Genomic DNA, 24,541 nt, shown 5'->3' with positions numbered 1-24,541 from the left:
AGAACTGGACAAAATACTCCAACTGAGTCCTAATCAGTGCAGAGTAGACCAGAAGCATTACTTCTTGTGCATTGCTTACGACAGTCCTGCTAATATATCCTAGAATGATGTTTGCTTTTTTTGCAACAGTGTTACACTGTTCAGTCATATTTAGCTTGTGATCCATTATGACCCCCAAATCCCTTTCTACAGTACTCCTTCCTAGGCAGTCATTTCCCATCTTCTATGTGTGCAACTGATTGTTCTTTCCTAAGTGGAGCACTTTGCATTTGTTACTCCTGGGGAAATTCTCACATAATTGTGTATTTTCCCACATAAAAAACATTTTGCCTCAGAAGTGCTGCAGTTCTGCCTTTTGCCCACCAGAGGCCGCTGTGGCGCCAGAACAGTCAGCTGCATTTATGACAGGTTTCAGAGTAGTGGTCGTGTTAGTCTGTATCCTCAAAAAGAACAGGAGTACTTGTGGCACCTTAGAGACTAACAAATTTATTTGAGCATAAGCTTTCGTGGGCTACAGCCCACTTCATCTGATGCATAGAATGGAACATATAGTAAGGAGATATATATACACATACGGAGAACATGAAAAAGTGGGAGTTGTCCTACCAACTCTAAGAGGCTAATTAATTAAGAGAAAAAACGTTTGTAGTGATAATCAAGATAGCCCATTACAGACAGTTTGACAAGAGGTGTGAGAATACTTAACATGGGGAAATAGATTCAATGTGTGTAATGGCTCAGCCATTCCCAGTCTCTATTCAAACCTAACTTGATGGTGTCTAATTTGCATATTAATTCAAGTTCAGCAGTTTCTCGTTGGAGTCTGTTTTTGAAGCTTATCTGTTGCAAAATTGTCACCTTTAAGTCTGTTACTGAGTGGCCAGAAAAGTTGAAGTGTTCTCCTGCTGGTTTTTGAATGTTATGATTCCTGATGTCAGATTTGTGTCCATTTATTCTTTTGCGTAGAGACTGTCCGGTTTGGCCAGTGTACATGGCAGAGGGGCATTGCTGGCACATGTTGGCATATATCACATTGGTAGATGTGCAGGTGAATGACCCCCTGATGGCGTGGCTGATGTGATTAGGTGCTATGATGATATCACTTGAATAGATATGTGGACAGAGTTGGCATCAGACTTTGTTGCAAGGATAGGTTCCTGGGTTAGTGTTTTTGTTCTGTGGTGTGTGGTTGCTGGTGAGTATTTGCTTCAGGTTGGGGAGCTGTCTGTAAGTGAGGACAGGTCTGTCTCCCAAGATCTGTGAGAGTGAGGGATCATCTTTCAGGATAGGTTGTAGATCTTTGATGATGCCAGGGCCGCCCGGGGGGGGGGCAAGTGGGGTAATTTGTCCCAGGCCCCGGGTCCCGCAGGGGCCCCCACGAGAGTTTTTCGGGGCCCCTGGAGTGGGGTCCTTCACTCACTCTGTGGGCCCCGGAAAACTCTCGTGGGGCCCGGGCCCCCGGAGCTTCTTCCATTCCGGGTCTTCGGCGGTGGGGAGTCCTTCCGCTCCGGGACCCGCCGCTGAAGCAACGGTTCTTCAGCGGCAATTCGGCGGCGGGGGCCCCCTGAATCCTCTGGGCGGCCCTGGATGATGCCCTGGAGAGGTTTTAGTTGGGGGTTGAAGGTGACGGCTAGTGGCGTTCTGTTATTTTCTTTGTTGGGCCTGTCTTGTAGTAGGTGACTTCTAGGTACTCTTCTGGCTCTGTCAATCTGGTTTTTTCACTTCAGCAGGTGGGTATTGTAGTTTTAAGAATGCTTGATAGAGATCTTGTAGGTGCTTGTCTCTGTCTGAGGGATTGGAGCAAATGCGGTTGTATCTTAGAGCTTGGCTGTAGACAAATGGATCGTGTGGTGTGTCCTGGATGGAAGCTGGAGGCATGTAGGTAAGTATAGTGGTCAGTAGATTTCCGGTATAGGGTGGTATTTATGTGACCATCGCTTATTAGCACAGCGGTGTCCAGGAAACGGACCGCTTGTATGGATTGGTCTAGGCTGAGGTTGATGGTGGGATGGAAATTGTTGAAATCATGGTGGAATTCCTCAAGGGCTTCTTTTCCATGGGTCCAGATGATGAAGATGTCATCAATGTAGCGCAAGTAGAGTAGGGTCGTTAGGGGACGAGAGCTAAGAAAGCGTTGTTCTAAGTCAGCCATAAAAATGTTGGCATTCTGTGGGGCCATGCGGGTACCCATAGCAGTGCCGCTGACCTGAAGGTATATATTGTCCCCAAATGTGAAATAGTTGTGGGTGAGGACAAAGTCACGAAGTTCAACCACGAGGCTGAATTTATGGGGCTGTTCTAGCGCCGCAGCGGCCTCTGGTGTGCAAAAGGCAGAATTGCAGCACTTCTTAGGCAAAATGTATTTTATGCGGGAAAATACTAAATTCTATGCCCAGTTCTGCAGAATTCCCCCATGAGCAGCACCTGGCCCGTGGAGGCAGTTTAGGACAGAGTGGGGCACACAGGGCTGCTGGGGGGGGTCACAGACTGGGGTTCAGAATGACTTGTGGGGGGGACAGATTGGAGCATGGGCTCAGGAGCTAGTTGGGTGACAGTGTTGAGCCTGGGGATGGGGGAGGGGGGCTGCAGAGACCTATGGGGATGAGGGGTGTGGGGACGGGGCAGATGTGCCTGACTGAATGGGAGAGGCTTGGGGTCATCCAGGGTCTTCATAGGGGAGGCTTCCCAACACCCTAACAATCCCACCCCCCATGAAGAAAAACCTCCCACCCACACCCAACACTCTCCAGTTTCACTCCTAGGCTCCTTCTCTCTCCCTGAGGTCCTCCATTACCCCTGACTCCCCAAGCCTTTGCCCTGCTTCTGACAGGTGCAGGAAATACAGTTCTGTATTGTAATTTAAATGAATTACACAAAGTTTTGTATGAATATGCCTAGTAAGGAATCTATTTGTCAAAAATAACTTTACCAGAAACTTTTTTTTAGCACTTTCAATCCCTCCCAACTTGGTATCATCCGCAAACTTTATAAGTGTCCTCTCTATGCCATTATCTAAATCACTGATGAAGATATTGAATAGAACCAGGCCCCAAACGGATCCTTGCAGGATCCCCCTTGATATGCCCTTCCAGCTTGACTGTGATCCACTGATAACTATTCTCTGGGAACATAGGCGTGTGCACACAGGGAATTTTATTTTATTTTTTTAAAGGCAAACATCATAAGGTTGGGGTGTGGGAGGGGGTGTAGTGTGCAAGAAGGGGCTCAGGGCAAGGGATTGGGGCAGAGGAGGGGTGCAGGGCATATGAGAGGGCTCAGGGAATGGGGTTGGGGTGCAGGAGGGGTGTGCAATGCAGGAGGGGGCTCAGGGCAGGGGGTTGGGGTGCAGGAGGGATGTGGAATGCAGGAGGGGGCTCAAGGCAGGGAGTTGGGGTGTAGGGTGCAGCAGGGGGCTCAGGGCAGGGGGTTGGGGTGTGAGGTGCAGGCAGGGGGCTTAGGTCAGGGGGTTGGGGTACAGGAGAGGTGCGGGGTGCGATGGGGGGTCAGGGCAGGGAGTTGGAGTGCATGGGGTGCAGGAGGGGGCTCAGGGAAGGGGGTTGGGGTGCAGGAGGGGTGCGAAGTGCAGGCAGGGGGCTCAGGGCAGGGAGTTGGGGGGTGAGGTGCAGGAGGGGTTCGGGCTTCGGCCCGGCGCTGCTTACCTGCAGTGGCGCACTCCCTGCCTGCCTGCCTGCCCTGGCCCCACGCCATGTCGCGCCTCTCACCACGTCCCTGCACGGCCCCTGGGGAGAGGGTGGCACAGGGCTCCGCGCGCTGCCCTGGCCACACCTCCAGGTACCTCCCCGAAGCTCCCATTGGCCACGGTTCCCCGTTCCCGGCCAATGGGAGCTGCGGGGGGCGGTGCCTGGAGCAACGCACGGGGCCCCAGGGACGTGGTGCCACAACGGCCGATTCTGAGTGTAGCATGGGGCCTGCAGCACCACAGGGGGCAAATCCCGCGGGCCGGATCCAAAGCCCTGAGGGACCAGATCCGGCCCGCAGGCATTAGGGTGTGCCTGGGCACACCTGGCACACTCCATGTGCACGCCTATGTCTGGGAATGGTTTTCCAACCAGTTATGCACCCACCTTATAGTAGCTCCATCTAGGTAGTATTTTCCTAGTTTGTTTGAGAAGGTCATGTGAGACAGTATCAAAAGCCTTACTAAAGTCAAGATATACCACATCTACCTCTTACCTCCCATCCACAAGTGTCCATACTGTCAGAGTGTGCTCTCATCCCCAGTGGGGCACCTCCTTGTGGCCTCAGCTTGGAATTAGCTCTGCCTTTCTGAAGCCCCTTCCTGCGAGTGCTCACTCTATGATACGCTCTCTCTACCTGGACTTGATGGCTCCCTCCTTGTGGCTTGGCCCTCTGGCTAGGCCACTGTAGTTTCTTCTTTCTGGGAGGTTTGTGTACCAAGTGTCACCAACTGTTCCAGACAGTCTTCCAATTCACTGCCCCTCAATGGTGCCACATCCCCAGTGGCTGGTAGGGGAACGTGGGCTCACCCTCATCTTTGGGTTCCAGCCCAGGGACCCTAAAAACAGCAGCTAAGGTCTACCCTGTCCCATGCCTTGTTTCTGATTTTTTGGATTGCTTCCTATGTTGCCTCTATCAGTCTCCTTCTCTACCCTTCTCCGGCTACACCCTTCCCTCCTGGCCAAGACCCCCCCCACCTCTCCCTAGTCTCAGGGAATGACTGCAGACCTCCTCCCTGCAGCCCTCTTCTGCCCTCAGCTACCTTGCTTTATACCAGCCCACCTGTTCCTATTCAGGTGAGCTTCACCCTTTAATTAGTTCTCATTGCTCCCTGGCTCCTCCTCCAGGTGCATCTTAGATGGTTAATTGGCCCATCTAGCCACCTTAACCCTTTCAGGGGCAGGTGTGGGGTGAGCACTCCCACACAGTGTCAATAGCATCCAGCAAAGGTGTGAAACTGGGTAGGTGGGGGACAGAGAGGAGGAAACTGCAACAGCTAATGCCAAGGGAAATTCAAGTCTGGTTAGAGCTGGGATTCAGCCAAGCTGTAGGGAAGGAAGCAGGCCGGACTGGATGAAGATTTGAACAGAGGTGGCTTATTATTGTAATCATGGGCCAGAGTTCTGTGCTGGGGTGAGAGGTTCCACCACAGGCGAGTGATGTTTCATATCCCATGTGTCTTGCTTTTACAGGTGAACAGTTTCCTGATGAATCTTCCCTTGAACCTCATTGATAAGAAAATCTCTGTGTATAGAAAGGGCTGGGCCACAGTGATCCAGGCAGACTTTGGTCTCACCGCTACCTATGCCGGGTGGTCAGGACGCACCACGATCACTCTGCCAGTGACCTACACGGGAGCTGTGTGTGGTCTGTGTGGCAACTTCAACAGTGATAGGGAGGACGACATGCTCATGAGGGATGGCACGCTGGCACCAAGCCCTGTCAGCTTTGGCCAGAGCTGGAAGGTGGGCAACCTCCCGGGATGCTCTGCAGTAACGATACCACCATGCGCAAGTGTAGAGGCTATTGAAAAAGAACAACGAGGTAGCAGAGGGCAGTGTGGGCTCATCCTCCACAAGAATGGCCCCTTCAGAGGATGTCACAGCAAAGTGGACCCCCATGGGTACTTTGTAGACTGCGTGTATGGCTATTGCGTCCTCAGTGAGCGGGAAAGTAACGTCTGCCAGGCCGTTGCTGGCTATGCCGAGGCATGTCAGGAAGCTGGAGCTATGGTGCATCCCTGGAGGACTACGAAATTCTGCTGTGAGTCCCCCGTGTTCATCGCTGCCTGCCCCAAGGGGATCACTATTCCAAGTTGGCTGGTAGATGTTGGTTTAAATGCTGAGCTCATCAATTGATGAATATTTCTTAATTATCAAAGGAGCCCAAAGTATGAGTACAGCACAGGCAGTAGCCATAGAAGCTGCCCCCTCACTGGGCCCTATCAATGTGCTGCACCGCAGGCCAGAGAGGCACTGTCTAGAGATGTAGTGGTGCCCTTCATAGCTCATCTAGTTCTTGGCTTTTGTGCTGAGACTGGGACATAATTAGAGCTGGGGCATGGTGGTGACTCACTAATTGAGATGTCTGTCCACTAGGAACCGGTCTGGGAACCCACCAACTCATCTCCCATAAGCCATCATCTGGGAATGAGTTTTAGGCACTGCTGATCCGTATCCAAACAATAAGCTAATGTTGAAAAGCTCTGCAGAACACTCCCAGGTCCATGGGCCCTCCACTCCCTACACCTTGGCCTTGGTCCAAATTGGAAGCCTAGCCTTAGGAAAGCGATTATCTGTATCCCACTGCCTGGTTTCTTTGGAGCAACCACTTAACCAGACCTGGAACTGGATTACACATGGTGCCTTTTATTAATTAACCAAACCAAGGAAATAGAAAATTAGGAGCTTGAATGAAATTGCATGTTCTGTGATGGTTCATTGTGCACATTGCTAATGCACTATGTGAGCTAACTCTTTGTTCTAATTACAGCTCCGTCCTGTCCCCTGAACAGTCACTACGAATTCTGCAGCAGCAGCTGCGATGTGACATGCAGCAACCTCTATGCCCCGGTGCAATGCACGACCCAGTGTAAGGAAGGCTGCATGTGTAACGAGGGTTTCGTTCTCAGTGGTGACCACTGCATCCCCATTTCCCAGTGCGGATGCCTCCACAGGGGACTTTACTACCAGCCCTGGGAGACCTTCCACCCGAGCGGTTCATGCAAGGAGCAGTGTGTGTGTCAGGCTGGTGGGGACGTTGTGTGTAAGGCTTTCTCCTGCGGCGCTGGTGAGCAATGCGGGGTGGTGAACGGCATCCAGAAATGCCACCCATTTGGATCTGCGACCTGTTCTGCCTCTGGCCATCCCCACTACCTCTCTTTCGACGGGGTCCCCTTTGACTTCCAAGGCACCTGCACCTACATCCTGGCCAAGACCTGCACTGATGCCAGCCACCTTACACCATTCACTATCAGCGTAGAGAAAGAATCTTGGGGCAGTGGGAACGTCTCCATGGCCAAGTTGGTGTCTATTCAGGTGTATGGGATCACACTCACCCTGCTGCAGAGCAAACAGGGGCTCATCATGGTAAGTCCTTCTCCAGATCCTCATTTAGATCGTTCTGAGTGTCCCTTTGTGGCCAGAGGTTTCTGCATGTGGTCTGCCTCAGCTTCCCCTCTTGGACTCCTCAACAACTCACAAAAGGTTTTTACAAGTCCAATAGCAACAGCCCTCCTAAGGGTCTCATTGAAATAGGAGTTTTCACATACAGCCATTCACCGCCTTAGTAATAAGGATTGGCCGCGAGCCTCTGAGGGGCAGGCCACCCTACTACAAGGTTCATATACCAGGCTCATCCACGTGGTATTTGAGCCCCTCCCAGAAATACATTAAGCAACGTGACTAACATCTGCCGCATGTTTGTTCTCTCCTCATCTCCCCAGGAAAGATGTGTTTGCAGTGGGATGTTTTGTTGTGCATTTTTTTAGAATGATAAATGTATACGTGTGTTGCCATATATATGTTGGAGAAAGATGGTCTAAGAATGCACCTTGCACTTGGAAAGGAAGATGGCTAGGTTTGTGAGGGTCCTTACTTTCTGAGACGGTTCATTCTCCAGCCTTGAACCAACTCCTAATAAAGCTTCGTCTCCGGGAGACAAAGTTTATCCTTATTGATGTGATTTCCATTGTGCCAATGGAAAGAAGTTGTCCACCACAGTCTTCAACCTAGAGGTTTAATTCCTCTTTTAGATAGCCTGGGCCCAGGCCATTGAGCACCTTGGGATAAGGACTGAGGACTTGAACTGGATTCCTTGTTCTATGGGAAGCCAGGATAGGGAGTGGAGGACAGGTTTGATGTGTACAGCAGCCAGTGTTGCTGAGGAGGCATGCTGCAGAGTTGTGTAGCACTTGAGTACTCCTATGTGCTGAATGCTTCATGCCCGGGTATACCACCTTGCTATATAGTCCAGCGGGGAAGTGACATAGCCGTGAATGGTTGAAGCCAGGTCATCTTCTGTCAGAATGGGATGCTGTCTCCTACCCAGCTAGAGATGGTAGAAAGTGCTACTCATGGATGCTGCTATGTCAAAGCTTCTCTTGGGTGAGATGAGCATCCTCCAGCTCAGCTCCATCTTTGCCTCCCTTCTTGGTTATACCCCTATCTATGAGTATTAATTATTTGGTGAACCCCCTCCACATACCTCACATTTTGCAAACATTATATCTCCATTGGCCTCTGTGTTGAAGAATCTGTCCCATGGCCTAATGCCCTATGAAGCCTGCAGTCTAATTTGGGGCAAATTGAACACAACACATAGGAAATTGTTTGAGATAGGAGAGGGAGGGAAGAGGTGAAGGAAGGAGGCATCACCAGGGAAGTGGGGGGAGATGGAGAAGAAGTAGGAGACTGTTCTGAGTCCAGGAGTTGGCATGAGAAGGAGCAGGCCAAACATGGGTTGAGGAGTTGGAGAAGGTAAAGAGAGAGAGGATGAGGAGGAAGGGAGGTGCCTGGCAGATGAGATCAGAAATGTAAGTCAGGGTGACAATGTCAAGAGCTTGGAAGGTGAGGACAAATCATTGCAAAGTGAAATCGGGAGTCATGAGTCATTCTGGATTTAACCCATGGTGTCAGTGAGAGCTGGATCTCAAAACTTGTCCATAGCCCCTACCCACACATGCAGTGTCCATCCTACCTGCTCACAGGGGAATGTGCTGTCTTTTCCAGGTGGACGGGGTATCCCACAATCTCCCCGTGATAATGGTCAATGGGCAGCTCCGAGCATATCAGCATGGCACTAATGTCCTGGTGCAAACCGACTTTGGCCTCACTGTGAGCTACGACCTGGTTTACCAGGCCAGAGTCACCATCCCAGGGAGCTACCATGGCCAGACGTGTGGCCTGTGTGGGAACTACAACGGACAGCAGGACGAGGAGTTCCTGCTCCCCAGTGGCAGGACAGCCCCTGATGTGGCAGCATTTGGCTCTGCTTGGGAAGTCCAGATCCCAGGAGCATCCTGTACAGACAGATGTGCTGGAAACAGCTGTCCAGTTTGCGAAGAGAAGAAGAAGGAGGTCTTCAAAGGGCGCAACTACTGTGGGCTGCTCACAGACCCCGACAGTCCCTTTGCGGCCTGCCATGGCACGGTCAGCCCCAGTGTGTATCAGAGCAACTGCCTGTATGATCTGTGCCTGGGCAACGGGGACGCACAGGTCCTGTGCCAGAGCATCCACAGCTACGTGACGGCCTGCCAAGAGGCTAAGGTCTTCATCCAGCACTGGAGGAGCACCTCCTTCTGCCGTAAGTGTGCTGATAGTTTAGGAGCTCTGGGGAAGGGAAGGGGTCAGTGTTACTGGGCATCTTGCTCCAGGCCTCTGGGCTTCTTCTAGAACTCTTCTGGATGGGAACCAACAATCTCATGTTCCCTTACAAAGGCGCCCTGTTCCTCTCCTCCCTCTCCTGCTCTCCTCTCCTTCATGTCTGTTCCTCTAGTCCTTGGTGTGAGATCTTTCCAGCCATCCTTTATTTCTCTCTCTATTTAAGCTGTGAGCTGCCCGGTCAACAGCCACTACGAGCTCTGCGCTGACCTCTGTACCACCGCCTGCTCTAGAGACATCATGGACTGCCCGGAGACCTGTGCTGAAGGCTGCCAGTGTGATAAGGGTTTCTTCTTCGATGGCCAGGGTTGTGTGACTCTGGAGAACTGCGGGTGCTTCAAACAGGGGAGATACTACAAGGTACAGCCTCAAGCAGTCTGGGTCTGATCTAATTTTTTTTCTCACATATCTTAATCCCTACACTAGTCAGGAACAGGGTTTGCTATAGTGGATCAGAGCATTGGCCTATCTAGCCTGGCATCCCCGCTTTGTTAATACCCAGTGCCCAAAGCACCAAGAAAGGCAAGAAGATTTAATTCCCTTCATCCGTTGTGGGGAAACTCAGGCACAGAGTGGGGCAGTGACCTGCTCAAGACCCACCCAGTGAGTCAGTAGCAGATGGGAGATTAAAACCTAGGCATTGTCCTGTCACTCAGCCCAATTCTTAGCTCATTAGAAAGCCTCTCTCTTTAATGTTAAGAGAAATAATATTATGACAATAGTTTTTCACACACCTCATCACACAGCTCTGAGTTTAGCACTGACAGAAATTATTATAAATAACCATTTCCACTTACATTGCGTTATTTCCTCCTTCCCAAACATCCCATCAGCCCAGTGAGATGGTCCTGATGAACGAGTGCCAGCAAAGCTGCACCTGCGTTCCTGCCCAAGGGGTGACCTGCAAAGCCCACAGCTGCACCAGTGGAGCAACCTGCCAGATCAGAGATGGCGTCATGGATTGCATCGGCCAAGGTAAAGTCACTGATTGAAACATGCCCTGAGGGGTTATTGCATAAGCAGTGAGTAAAGTCATTTCAATTATGTCTCCTCACACTTCTCACTCTCTCTCTCCCCTTTTATTTAGCCTGGAACGCTGACCCGTAATATTACAGCATTTTGACTTGAAAGATGGAAACATTTGTTGGGTCAGTCTCTGCTGCGTCCATCTCCTGATGTGCACAGCAGAGCCAAGTGTGCAGGGAGCTGATCACACTCCTAGATCTTCTCCCTGGCTGTAGCCTAGGAGCTGGTCTAAATTGGAGCCTACTGGCTGTGGGGGCCATTAGTCAGCTGGGCACTGTCAGAGCCCAGCACATCCCAGCCATTCTCCTTTGCCTGCTCCATGCTGCCCACAACATGCCCATAGGTGGTGTACCACCTCTGCCGGGCATTGCGGGGAAGGAGACATAGGAGCCGGTTTTGCTGTGGACACACACATGCAGTATGGGACTTGCGGGAGGTTTGTGAATGATGCAAAGGAAGTGTGTATGGGGAGAGAGGAAGAGAGACGGAGGAGTGCATGGTGATAGATAGATATAACGATATGTGTGAGGGGAGAGATAGGTAGATAGATAGATAGATGTTACTGATTAGTCTGCTGTTTCTTGTCTTTCTTTTGTCTTTCCCCACTAGTTATTCCAAAGCCATCCTGCAATGTGGTCAGCTGCAGGGAAGGAACTATTTGTAAGATGATAAATGAGCAGCCAAAGTGTGTGCCAGTCTCTCGGGGCACGTGCTGGGCTGGGGGATACTTTCATTACCACACCTTCGATGGATGGGTGTATGATTTCCATGGCAACTGCACCTACACCGTGGCCAAGACCTGCAGGGATGCCTCCGGCCTGCCCTCCTTCCATGTCATGGCCAAGAGCGAGAACAGTGGGAACACACAGGTCTTCTACATTGGGTCGGTGACTGTCCAGGTGGATGGAGTCACTGTCACAGCAGCCAGGGCTGAAGCCGGCTTTGTGTGGGTGAGTGCTGGGCGCGCACGTCCACCCTGCTCCTATGTCCACCCTGTAGGCTTTGCTAAATAGAGGGCAGGAAACTGCAGCCCTCCACCACAGACGGGGCATGTTGTGGGTAGGACAGAGCAGGCAAAGGAGCAAAGGAGAGTGGCTGGGAGGTGATGGGCCCTGACAGTGCCCAGCTGGCTAATGGCCCCTATGGGACCACAGCCAGTCAGTTCCATTTAAAGCAGCCCCCAGGCTATGCCCAACATAGACAAGGCCCAGTGTGGTCAGTAGTTAGATAGGTTACCTTTGCAATGAAGTAATCGAAGGCTTTGCAGTGGGGAGTCTTGTTGAAGTAGTAGGGTGTGCTCTGCTGCTGTATCAGTGCTGTTCCTTAAGTCCCAACACTGTGCTAGTGGATGGGTAGGCTTCCTAATAGGGGCACCCTGTGCTCAGAGTCAGTGCTGACACCAATGGCCAGTAGCCACTGTGTTGAGCTACAGGGAGTGGGGTGGGCCACCTAAAAGGGAACATTGTCCCGGCAAGTCAGTGCTGACCCCAATGCCTATCTAGCAGGTGCTGTGTGGCAGGGAGTAATGTGGGAGGTCAGTTGGGGGCGCTGTCCCTCAGAGTCACAGCATGGTGCTACAGAGTGCTGTACTGAAGGGTGCGGGGTGCATAACTCGGTGTGGGGAGCTGTCGGCTCTGTCTCAAGCACATGGGATCTGCATGCCAGATAAAGTGTAGACCTGAGCATTTGGTCATTACCTATCCCCAGCGCATCATGCAAGAGCAGGGCCAGTATTCCAGCTATTGTGGGCAAATCCCAGCTCCGCTGAGTCCATCCTGTCACAAATTCCCCAGCAGTTTCTAATGTAACAGGGATCCCTCTGAGACCCCACCTGAGGTGAATCCCCACTCCTGGATCCAGGAGGACATTGCCTGAACTCTAAGATACGGGGAAACGGAGGCGAAGCTAGGCAGCTCAGGGCTTTACCCTACAGAGCCTGCTCCAACCTGAGGTACCTCAGGGACCCTAGAACATTGTAGACAGCTCCTTGAGACCTCTTGCCCCTCAAGTGCTCCTCCTAAGGGCTCTCACCCACGCAGCATTGTCCCCACAAGAGCCGCTCCCTAATGGTTCTAACCAATGCAGCCCCCGTCCCCTAGAGTAGCTCCCACTCATTCTTCTCCTCAGTCCTTTTGTCTACAACAGGCTACACCACAATCATGGATATAATGTAGGACCTGGTTGGAAAAATCCTATGAATAGCAATGGGGCCAAATCACAATTTCCAGTGAATCTGGACACAAACTTGAACCAAATTTGGATTAAAACATCACATTAGATAGAGCTGGCCTGAGAAAGCTAATTTCATTGGCAGAAAGATTTCAATATTTTGAAAATTAGCTTCATTCCAATATGGAATGAAATATGGAACAAAACTCATAAATTACTAAATTTTCTATGAAGACGAATGGAGCCCCAGCTCCAGTCAGTCCGCCCAGCAGGCTGCTGAGGAGCTGGTGGCAGGAAAAAACAGACAGGTTTTGAAATCGGCCTTGTTTCCATCAGAACTCCTTGGAAAAGGAACAATCTTCTCAAAACGCTTTTGATTTTGATGAATAGGCAAATACTAGTGAAAAACTATATCAGAGTAGAACTCAGTATGTACATGACAGACCTGTGCTCTCGATTGTGACCTTTGCCCTTTCTTTCTCACCATGAAGGTGAATAACACCAGGGCCCACTTACCCATCTCCTTGAACAACGGGGTCCTTCGGCTCTATCAGAGCGGCACCTCCCTCGTCCTCCGCACCGACTTCAACCTCAGGGTGTCCTATGACTGGAACAACCACCTGAGGGTCACCGTCCCTAATGACTTCTCCGACAGTCTGTGCGGCCTGTGCGGCAACTATAACGGGGACCCCTCTGATGACTTCCGGACCCCGGACGGGGATCTGGCTCCCAGTGTCACCGCCCTGGGGAAAAGCTGGGCAGTGGAAGATGAGGATCAGTTTTGCTGGCATGATTGCATTGGAGGCTGCAGACCCTGTGCCGCCAGCATAGCCAGAAAGTACAAGGAGGAGGCCTCGTGCGGCCTGATAACCAAGGTCTCAGATGGGCCCTTCAGCCAGTGCCACAGCAAGGTGGATCCTACAGTCTACTTGGACAACTGCGTGTATGATCTGTGCCACAACGACGGTTACAGAAAGGCCCTGTGTGAGGCCCTGAAGGCCTATGCGGACGCCTGCCAGCTGGAGGGGGTCAGGATTGAGGAATGGAGGCAGCTGGCCAGATGCTGTGAGTACAGATTTGTAGGCCAAGGTCTACGGTCTGCTGGTTAGACCGGGGAACCTGGGACTCAGCACTCTTGAGTTCTAGCCCTGGTTTTGGGAGGGGGCGTGATCGAATGGCTTGGGATTGAGCAGCGATTGGGAAATCAGGACTCCTGGGTTCTGTTGTACCCACAGTACTTGTCTGTCTGTGGAATTGCTAAGCTGCCTGTCACTTTGAGTATCTGACATCCACTAATAACACATGGGAGCTGGGGTAAGATGGTGACAGTTTAAGTCACTCAGAATCACAGATTCTAAGCCAGTGGATCTCAACCTATTTATTATTGTGGGATGCATATGCAGCTCTCTAGGTGTTATATGGGCTGCAGCCACACAATATATATACTACCTGTATGGCCCAGAGGATGTCACATGGGCCACAGCGACCTGTGGACCTCGGGTTGAGAACCACTGCTCTAAGGCCCGAAGGGACCATGATGTTAATCTAGTCTGACCTCTTGCACGTTGCAGCCCACAGAACCTCTCCCACCCACTCCTGTAACCGACCCCAACCTCTTGCTGAGTTACTGACATCCTCAAACCTTGATTTAAAGACTTCAAATTCCATAGAATCTGTCATTTACACTTGTTTAAACCAGCAAGTAACCTGTGACTCAAGATGCAGCGGAAGGCAAATAATCTCTAGGGTCTACCAATCTGACCTGGGGGGAAAATTCCTTCCTGACCTCAAATATGGCAATCAGCTGGACCCTGATCATGTGGGTGAGACCCTCCAGCCAGACACCTGGGAAAGAATTCTCTGTTGTAACTCAAAAACCTCCCCATGTAGTGTCCCGTCACTGGCTGTTGGAGACATTGCTGCTACCACTCGCAGATCAGCTACATGCCATTGTGAGCAGTCGCATCATACCATCCCCTCCATAAACTTATCAAGCTCAGTCTGGAAACCAGTAAGGTGTTATGCCCTTATTGCTCCCCTTGGAATGCTATTCCAGAACTTCACTCCTGTGATGGGTATCATCTAATTTCTAGGCTAAACTTGTTGATGACCAGTTGATGTCCATTTGTTTTTGTGTCAACATTGGCGCTTAATTTAAGTAACTCCTCTCCTCCCTGGTGTTTATCCCTCTGATGTATTTATAGAGAGCAATCATATCTCCCTTCAGCCTTCTTTTGGTTAGGCTAAACAAGCCAGTCTTGTCTCATAAGTTAGGTTTTCCATTCCTTGGATCATCCTAGTCGCCCTTCTCTGCACCTGTTCTAGCTTGAATTAATCTTTCTTAAACATGGGAGACCAGAATTGCACACACTATTCCAGATGAGGTCTCACCGGTGCCATGTATAATGGTACTAACACTTCCCTGTCTCTACTGGCAATACCTCTCCTGATGCATCCTAGGACTGCATTAGCCTTTTTTCACAGCCGCATGGCATTGGTGGCTGTTAGCCATCCTGTGCTCAACTAATACATCCAGGTCTTTCTCCTCCTCTGTCACTTCCAACTGATACATCCCCAGTTTATAACAAAAATTCTTGTTGTTAGTTCCTAAATGCATGACCTTGCACTTTGCACTATTAAATTTCATCCCATTTCTATTACTACAGTTTTCAAGGTCATCCAGATCTTCTTGTATGATATTCCGGTTCTCCTCCATATTGGTAATACCCCCCAATCTTGTGTCATCTGCAAATTTTGTTACCACTTTTTGTGCCAATGTCATTAATAAAAACGTAAAATAAGATTGAACCCAAGACCAATCCCCGAGGAACTCCACTATTAACCTTCCTCCAGCCTAACAATTCACATTTCAATATGTCCTGTTGTAGTCTCCCCTTTAACCAGTTGCTTATCCACCTTACAATTCTCATACTAATCTCCATCTTCTCCAATTTAACTAATAATTTCCCATACGGAACTGTATCAAATGCCTTACTGAAATTCAGGTACATAAGATCTACTGCATTTCCTTTGTCTAAAAAATCAGTTATCTTCTCAAAGAAGGTGATCAGGTTGGCCGGGCATGATCTACATTTTGTAAAACCATGTTGTATTTTATCCCAATTACCATTTACCTCTGTTTCCTTACTGCTTTCTTTTTCAAAGACCCGCATACAACTGAGGTCAAACTAACAGGCCTGTAGTTTCCTGGACCACTTTTCTCCCTTTCTTAAAAATAGGACCAATATTAGAAATTCTCCCCCAAGTTGACATATTTATTAAAAATCCTTGCTATTGGGCTTGCAATTTCATGTGCCAGTTGCCTTAATATTCTTGGATGGAGATTATACAGGCCCCCCGATTTAGTCCCATTAAGCTCTTTGAGTTTGACTTCCACCTCGGATGCGGTAACTTCTACTTCCATATACTTGTTCCCATTAGCTATCCTGCCACTACCCCAAAACTCTCCATTACCCTTATTAAAAACGGAGGCAAAGTATTCGTTTAGGTGTTATACCTGGATTATCTTTAATCTCCACCCCATCCTCAGTGCTTAGTGGTACCTTTTTATTTATATGGCTATAGAAAATTTTACTCTTGGTTTAATTTCGTTTGCAAGGTCCAACTTTGCTTGGCTTTTGCCAGTTCTCACTTTATCCCTACACTTTCTGACCTTCAAGAGGTAGCTTTCCTTCCTGATCCAGCCCTTCTTCTATTCTTTGTAGGCTTTCCGCTTTCTCTTAATCACCTGTTTGAGACGTTTGCTCATCCAGCTCAGTCTGCAACCCTTCCCTATGAGTTTTTCCCCTTGCTTGGAATGCAGACTTCAGATTGTTTCTGAAACTCCAAGCCTCCTTCACATTCAGATCCTTGAGTTCTTCAGTCCAGTCTACTTCCTGGACCCTAACTAATTCCCTTATTTTTTTTAAAGTTTGCCCTTTTGAAATCAAGGGATCCTAGTTGCAGATCTATTTTTGTTTATCTTTCCATTTAAACTGAATTAGTTCATGATCACTTGAACCCAGGTTGTCCCCTACAACCAGTACTTCTAGGAAGTCCTCACTACTCACCAATACCAAATCTAAAATGGCATCACATCTTGTTGGTTCAGGGAGTATTTGGTGAAGAAATCTGTCAGGTATCCCATCCAGGAAAATCTGGGCCCTACTATTATTGGTAACACTTTTCCTCCAATCTATATCTGGGAAGTTAAAATCTCCCATAATCACACAATTCCCAATAGTATTTCTTTCATTATAGCCCCACAAGATACATCCCCCTCTGTCTATTTTAAATACTGTTTTTGCTTGGAGAGAACTTGCTGCTAAATCTGTGGGTCCTTCACTCCCCAGCCATGGAGTGCCCCCTGGAGAACAGCCAGTACCAACTCTGTGGAACAGCCTGCCCAGCCACGTGTGTGGATCAGTCAGCCCCCAGCAGCTGCCAAGACCCCTGCGTAGAAAGCTGCCAGTGCAATGATGGTTTTGTGCTGAGCCAGGGCAAATGCATACCCAAGAGCGGCTGTGGGTGCCAGTTTGAAGGGCGCCCCTATGCCCCCAACGAGAGCTTCTGGGTAGATGAGGCATGTGGGACATGGTGCACGTGCAACGCAGCCACTAGACAAGTTGAATGCGTGGTTGCTACGTGCAAACACTCGGAGAGGTGTGGGCTAGTGAATGGCATACGGGGCTGTTACCCCTCCAGCTACGCTACCTGCTCTGTGACAAGGAATATGCACTATGCCACCTTTGATGGACAGAGATACGACTTCCAAGGCACCTGCCGCTACCAGCTCACGGCCCTGTGCAAGAAGGCAGAGGGACTGGTGGACTTTGAGGTCTACTTCCAGGAGAACAATACCGCTCCTCTACAGATCAAGATTTATCAGACCAGCCTCAGGATCAGCAATCAATTCCCTGGGAAAGTCCTGGTGAGTTTATCAAATTGTCTCTAATCTCTCTAAAACATTTCTAGAAAGTCACCTGTGTCATCAACACAGGTTACAGACAGTGCATGGAAGGACTGTGAAATATAGAATGATTGGTAACTGGATTCTTCTATGAACAGGGAGTTGATGGAGATATTTAAGGATTGTGGTGCTGCCATTTCACTTGACATGGGTCAGAAAGTGTCAGTAGCATCCAGCATATGTGGGAACCTGGGGCTCAGGTAGAACAGAGAGGAGGGAACTGCAATAGCCAAAGCCAGAGGTAATGAAAGTCTGGTTGGAGGATCCTGTCCAGTCTGGAGAGCTGGGATTCAGGCAGGTTGTAGGGATTGGAGCAGGGCAGACTGGACAAAAAGTTAAACAGAGGTGGATTTTTATTGTAATTATGGGCTGGAGCGAGAGGTTCCACCACGAGCGAGCAATGTTTCATATACTGAATGATTTGCTCTTACAGATGAATGGTTTCCTGATTAACCTTCCCTTCAACCTCAATGATAAGAAAATCACTGTGTATAGAAAGGGCTGGGCCACAGTGATCCAGGCAGACTTTGGCCTCACCGTTACCTATGCCGGGTGGTCAGGACGCATCACGGTCACTCTGCCAGTGACCTACGCGGGAGCCGTGTGTGGTCTGTGTGGCAACTTCAACAAGGACAGGGAGGACGACTTGCTCATGAGGGGTGGCACGCTGGCACCAAGCCCAGTCAGCTTTGGCCAGAGCTGGAAGGTGGGCGACCTCCTGGGATGCTCTGTAGTAACGATACCACCATGCGCAAGTATAGAGGCTATTGAAAAGGAACAACGAGGTAGCAGGGGGCAGTGTGGGATCATCCTAGACAAGAATGGCCCCTTCAGAGGATGTCACAGCAAAGTGGACCCCCATGGGTACTTCATAGACTGCGTGTACAGCTATTGTGTCCTCAGTGAGCGGGAGAGTAACGTCTGCGAGGCCATTGCTGGCTATGCTGAGGCATGTCAGGAAGCTGGAGCTATGGTGCATCCCTGGAGGACTACGAAATTCTGCTGTGAGTCACCTGTGTTCACTACTGATTGGCCCATGGGGCTTGTTAATTTTTGTTGGCTGGTAAATGTTGAGCTAAATGCTCAGCATATCCTGTTCTGCAGAATGTTTCTTAAGAGACAAAGAAGCCCTCTCTCCAAAGGATGGGTACAGTCATAGGAGCTGGCCCCCCACCGTGCCCTATCAATGTGCTGCACCCCAGGCCAGAGAGGCACTGTCTGGGGATGTAGTAGTTCCCTCCATGGTCTATCCAGTCAATCCTTGGCTTCCCTGCTGAGCCTGGATACAATCAGAGGTGGGAGTCAGTGGAGTCTTAGTAATTGAGATATCTGTCCACTAGGAACTAGTTTGGGAACCCACCAACTCGTCTCCCATAAGCCATCATCTGGGAATGAGTTTTAGGAACTACTGACCTGGAATCAAAGCAAAAAGCTTGTGGTGAAAAGCTCTATAGAACAATTCCAGGCCCACGAGCACTCCACTCCCTACACTCTGATCTTGGACCAGATTAGAAGCCTAACCCTTGGAGAGAGATGGTCTGTATCCCATTACCTGGTGTCCAGGGGCAGCTCTAGGCACCAGCAAAGCAAGCACGTGCTTGGGGCAGCCCATTTGCAGGGGTGGCAGGGATCCAGCATGGGAGCTAAGAACCAACAGGGGGCCCTGGGAGCTGTAGTTCCTTGGTTAGCTCCCTGCCTATAGAGCCAGCCCTGGAGCAGGGAAAGAACTACATTTCCCAGCATTCCCTTGGCCACTACCAACAGGAAAGACGGGGAGGGAATGAGGAAGCTGAGACCATTCTACAGCCTGCTTTGAATGGAGAGCTGCACTGGGAAGGGTAGGGATACCATATTTTAACATTCAAAAAATAGGACACTCCACGGGAAGGGAGGGTAGCCCCACCCTGCCACCATCCACTCCCTCCAACTGCCCCCCACAGAAACCACAACCCATCCAACCCCCTTGCTCCCTGTCCCCTGATCACCCCCTCCCGGGACCCCTGCCCCAACTGCCCCCCAGGACCCCACCCCCTATCTAAGCCACACTGGTCCTTGTCCCATGATTGCCCCCTCCTGAGACCCCACCCCCTATCTAAGCCTCCCTTCTCCTTGTCCCCAACTGCCCCCTCCTGAGACACACCCCCTCAAGTTCACCCCTAGGACCCCACCCCCTACCTGTCCCCTGACAAACCACTGGGACTCCCATTCCTATCCAACTTCTGCCTGTCCACTGAGTGCCCCCCCAAACCTCTGCCCCATCCAACCCCCCCTGCTCCCTGTCCCTTGACTGCCCCCCCCCCTCGGAACCTCCTACCCCTTCTCCAACCTCCCAGTCCCCTTACCGTGCCACTCAGACCAGTGTGTCTGGCTTCGCGCAGTGCCAGACACGCTGCTGCATACATGCTGCCGTGCTCCCCTGCGGAGCCACAGTCCCCTCCCCCCAGCACCTGCCTTCCAGATTTGAACACCTCAAAATTCAGGAGTGCTCAAGCTCAGTTACTTCATTTCTCCCAAATCAAATATGTTGATCCACTGTAACTTGCTGTAGAAAAAGTAGGATAAAATTGAGCAAGAAATGCTTCCCAGTGGTTATTACGACTGGAATTGCTATTTTCAACAGTCATTGCCTTTTTTGTTTGTTTGTTTGTTTAAAAGGAAGACCGTGATATCGCATTGGCAAATTCCCCATAGAAAGAAAGAATGGAACAAAAGAATAATAAAGGCACCTCAACTTTTCCTCATTTATGTAGGACAGTCTTACAATATGCATCCAGACATCCTCCAATCACACAAGCTGAAAATTGTTCCACTTTACTGCAGTTCTGTAACCATATGGGAACCAATCCTGTCTGTGTTCTGTGCACATCTAAAATTCCTGCTGAATGACCTGCCCTGGGAGCGAGTTACCAGTGACCCAGGGCTGCGGCGGAAGGAGGGTGCAGGTGGGGGTGGGGGGAGAGAGCCCAGGGCTGGGGCAGCAGGAGGTTTGTGTGGGGGGCAATGGTGGGGGGGTACGGGGGAACCCAGGCCTGGGACGGCAGGGGGATGCGGGTGGGGGGGTGAGAGCCCAGGGTTTGGGCGGCAGGGGGGTGCGGGTGGGGGGGGGGGCGGCGAGGAGCCCAGGGCTGGGGCGGGGCGGGGCAGCCAAAATGTTTTTTGCTTGAGGCAGCAAAAAACCTAGAGCCGGCCCTGCTGGTTTCTCTGGGGCACCCAGTCCCCCAGACTGGGACCTAATTAGAGATGTTGCCCTTTTATTAATTAATCAAACCAAGGAAATAGAAAATTAGGAGCTTGAATGAAATTGCATGTTCTGTGATGGTTCATTGCGCACATTGCTAATGCACTATATGAGCGAACTCTTTGTTCTAATTACAGCTCCGTCCTGTCCCCTGAACAGTCACTATGAATTCTGCAGCAGCAGCAGCTGCGATCTGACATGCAGCAACCTCTATGCCCCGGTGCAATGCAAAACCCAGTGTAAGGAAGGCTGCATGTGTGACCAGGACTTTGTTCTCAGTGGTGACCACTGTGTCCCCTTTTCCCAGTGCGGATGCCTCCACAGAGGACTTTACTACCAGGCCGGGGAGACCTTCCACCCGAGTGGTTCATGCGAGGAGCAGTGCGTGTGTCAGGCTGGTGGGGAGGTTGTGTGTAAGGCATTCTCCTGCGGCACTGGTGAGGAATGCGGGGTGGTGGACGGTGTCCAGAAATGCCACCCATTTGAACCTGTGACCTGTTCTGCCTCTGGCCATCCCCACTACCTCTCTTTCGACGGGGTCTCCTTTGACTTCCAAGGCACCTGCACTTACATCCTGGCCAAGACCTGCACCGATGCCAGTCACCTAACACCATTCACTATCAGCATAGAGAAAGAAGATTGGGGCACTAGGAATATGTCCGTGACCAAGCTGGTGTCCATTCAGGTGTATGGGATCACACTCACCCTGCTGCAAAACAAACAGGGGCTCATCATGGTAAGTCCTTCTCCAGATCCTTATTTAGATCATTCTTGATTCCTTTTGGACAGGAGAGATTCTCTTCTCTTCTATACTGGTTTGTCCTCTCATGGCCAGAGGTCACTCTATAGGTGGCCTTCCTCAGTTTACCCTCTTGGACCTCTGAATAACTTTTACAACTTCTAATAATAGCAGCCCTCCTAGGGGTTTGGTTTATTAAATTAGCACACATTATGAATAAAGTTTTCACATCCACCCATTTACCTGGTCACTCCCAGGCTTTTCCTGCCTGTCTTCTCACTTCCCGAGTTTCAGGTTTCCTTGCTGGAGTGTACTGGTCTGCATCAGCCTCTCCACTCTCTTCTGTTTTCCCTGGGAACTCTTTGTGCTGGGCCATCAGCCTGGCCTTCACCAGCTGCTCTTATAGGGGAATCATGTAATTGGTGCTCAGGTGTGCCTACTTAGTAATACCTACTTGTAATGCTTACTTGTCTGGCCTCAGGCCACTAGCCCTTAAGGGGCAAGCCACCCTGTTACAAGGTTCTTATTCCATGCTCATCACTGGAGTACTTGAGCATCTTCCAGTAATACACTAAGCAATGTGACTCACTTCTGTCTCCTATTTGCTCTCTCCTCCTCTCCCCAGGGGAAGTTGTGTGTTCAGTGGGGTGTTTTGTTGTGGATTTTTCTTAATATTCCGCTCCCTCCCCTGAGCGTTCTGTGTCCAGCCCACAACATTTTGGCACCTGAGGCGGGGAGCTCAAATGATGCACCCTTGCCCCCTCGCTTGGGCAAAAACTTTGAAAGGTCTCAATTCTGCCTTCTTCCTGTTCTACTCCTCTCATGGTACTGCTCTGCCACCTACCCCAATAAAGGAGAACTAACAACTTAAAATGCCTTGTGCAAAAATTTTAAGTAACACTTAACTTTCAAATGCCTGAACAGCAAATGCAACTTTTCTTGTCTGTATAGTAAACACTGGCATTTTTATCTGTTTGAATAATCAAAGTGGTGGTTTCCGTGCTTCTGCATTGCAAAGATTTGAACTGCTTCCTGAAGGTCCACAGTCTGGGCCAGCTCATGCTCTATTGAGATGGTTGCAAGGCCGACCAGCCTCTCCTGTGTCATTGTGGAGCGTAGATGTGCTTTTATGAACTTCAGCTTGGAGAAGCTGCATTTTCCACTGGCAACTGTTACAGGAAGTGTTAGAAGTATGCACAGAGCAACAAAAGCATTTGGAAAGAGGGTGGTCATCTTATTTGTGCACATACATTTCAGAACAGCCTTTGGAGTTGATCCTGCTGAAATGTATCTTTCATGATAGGACTTTCAGTTTATCACCTAAATCACTCGCATCAGTATCGCACATGTCAGCATGTGTCAACACTGTCTCTAGTGCCCTGCATTGCTGGTGTAGGTCTTCTTCAGGTATAGCGAGGAGTTTTGGAATATCATACAACATCCCAAATATACTGCTGTGTTCCTTGAGCTGCATGAAATGTTCTTCAGCTGACTGTATTGCACAATCTAGCACCTTTGAAACTTTGAATTGTTGTTTGGGGTCTCTTATGGGATTAGCCCATGCCTCCAAATAAAATGTCTTCTTCTTCAGTGACTCTTGTATTCTTGAATGGGTGGGAAAATAGCTTCAGTGTGAAGTTCCTCTACCAACTTCTGTGCACTCTTCAGAACGTTTTGAAATCCCTCATCTGACCGGTAAGACTGTAGATATGACTTTGCTTTGTCCAGTTGTTCCATTGCTCCAGATATATCAAGGTCAACACCTTGGAGTCTCTTGCTTACAACATTTATTTCAAACAGCATGTCATGCCACAACACTAAGCCACACAGAAATTTGAAGTTATGTATGTTTCTGGTGATTCCATTTCCCTCTGCCACTGTTCTCCCACAAACAGTTCCTGTCATAGCATTATCCTCCATAATGGCAACTATGGCATCATCTATCTTCCCAATTTGGTGTTTGATAGGCTTTATTGCCTCACTCAACTTTCCCATTGTGTGGCTCTCAGTGGTTTCAGTGTCAGAGAGGATGTTCCCAGATGTTGCTTCAAAATTTGCCACTGATGAGTTGATGCAGAGAAAAATACATAGATGCTTTGAATTACATTAAAAAATTCAGCAGCCTCACTAGAAGCTGATGCTGCATCACTGACCACCAAATTCAATGAATGAGAATTGCATGGGACAAAAAAAGCTCGAGGGTTTAGCTCTTGGATATGTGTTTGTACTCCTCTGTTCTTTCCTCTCATGTTGGTACCATTATCGTAGCCCTGACCTCTCATGTCAGCTATCGCAATGCCCGTATCTTCCAGCTTTTTAAGAAGCACATTTGTCATACCAACTCCTATAGTATCATCAATGTCAATAAATACTAGAAAATGCTCTCTGACAGTCACCATTGCAGGGACATTTTCACTAGGTTCAGTCATTTGTTCCATATGGCTGTCAGATGTGCAGTCCAGAATAATAGAGTAATATCTTGGTGACTTCAGATCTGCCACAGTCTTCTGTTTGACTTTTGTTGCCAGTAACTGTATGATCTCATTTTGAATTGTTTTTCCAAGGTAGTGGTGTGTGTACATTTTTTGGGTGGTAACTCTTCTTAGATGTTCCTGGAGTACAGCATCAAACTCAGCCATCAGCTCCACAATTTTAAGGAAGTTTCCATTGTTTGGCACATACAGTGATCTGAAGTGCCAGGCAGTGCTAAGTTTTGGGTAGCAAGCATTCTCACAATGCTTTTCAGAACATTTTGCCAGTAAAGAGACTGATGCAATCTATGATCATCTATGGTGGCCTTTAACCTTAGTCTCATCTCAAGCTTTCCACCTATGGAATGCTCTCTGGTGATTTGCTGCCTTCTCATCGCATGCCAGATTTCTAGCCAGATTTTTTCCAGTTCCTGTAGGACCCAATGTGGCTGGAACCTTAGACTGGAAGAGTTTGCAACAAAAACATTATGCAGCATTCTGGGTTTTTGAGTACATAAGCCATGGCCTCTCCACTTTCTCACCATTGGGGATTTCATGCCATTAATGTGT

The 24,541-nt window shown here is 49.5% G+C and overlaps 1 protein-coding gene across 1 annotated transcript in view; it reads left to right on the top strand.

Annotated features, from left to right (window-relative positions):
* Positions 1-24,541, top strand: part of LOC112121535 (IgGFc-binding protein-like) — a 110,008-nt gene that overhangs the window by 50,323 nt on the left and 35,144 nt on the right. Inside the window, exons 12-21 of the mRNA XM_029913119.1 lie at positions 5,172-5,742; positions 6,472-7,067; positions 8,709-9,282; positions 9,526-9,719; positions 10,193-10,334; positions 10,995-11,335; positions 13,046-13,619; positions 16,907-17,484; positions 17,957-18,527; positions 20,899-21,497. Coding sequence (XP_029768979.1) covers positions 5,172-5,742; positions 6,472-7,067; positions 8,709-9,282; positions 9,526-9,719; positions 10,193-10,334; positions 10,995-11,335; positions 13,046-13,619; positions 16,907-17,484; positions 17,957-18,527; positions 20,899-21,497 — 4,740 coding nt within the window. The remainder of the gene's footprint in view (positions 1-5,171; positions 5,743-6,471; positions 7,068-8,708; positions 9,283-9,525; positions 9,720-10,192; positions 10,335-10,994; positions 11,336-13,045; positions 13,620-16,906; positions 17,485-17,956; positions 18,528-20,898; positions 21,498-24,541) is intronic.

This window comes from Terrapene carolina, unplaced genomic scaffold, assembly GCF_002925995.2.
Source record: "Terrapene carolina triunguis isolate 2854851 unplaced genomic scaffold, T_m_triunguis-2.0 Scaffold461, whole genome shotgun sequence".
Lineage (NCBI taxonomy): Eukaryota > Metazoa > Chordata > Testudines > Emydidae > Terrapene > Terrapene triunguis.
Note: the sequence above shows the minus strand (reverse complement) of the source record. Positions and strands in the feature narration are given on the sequence as shown.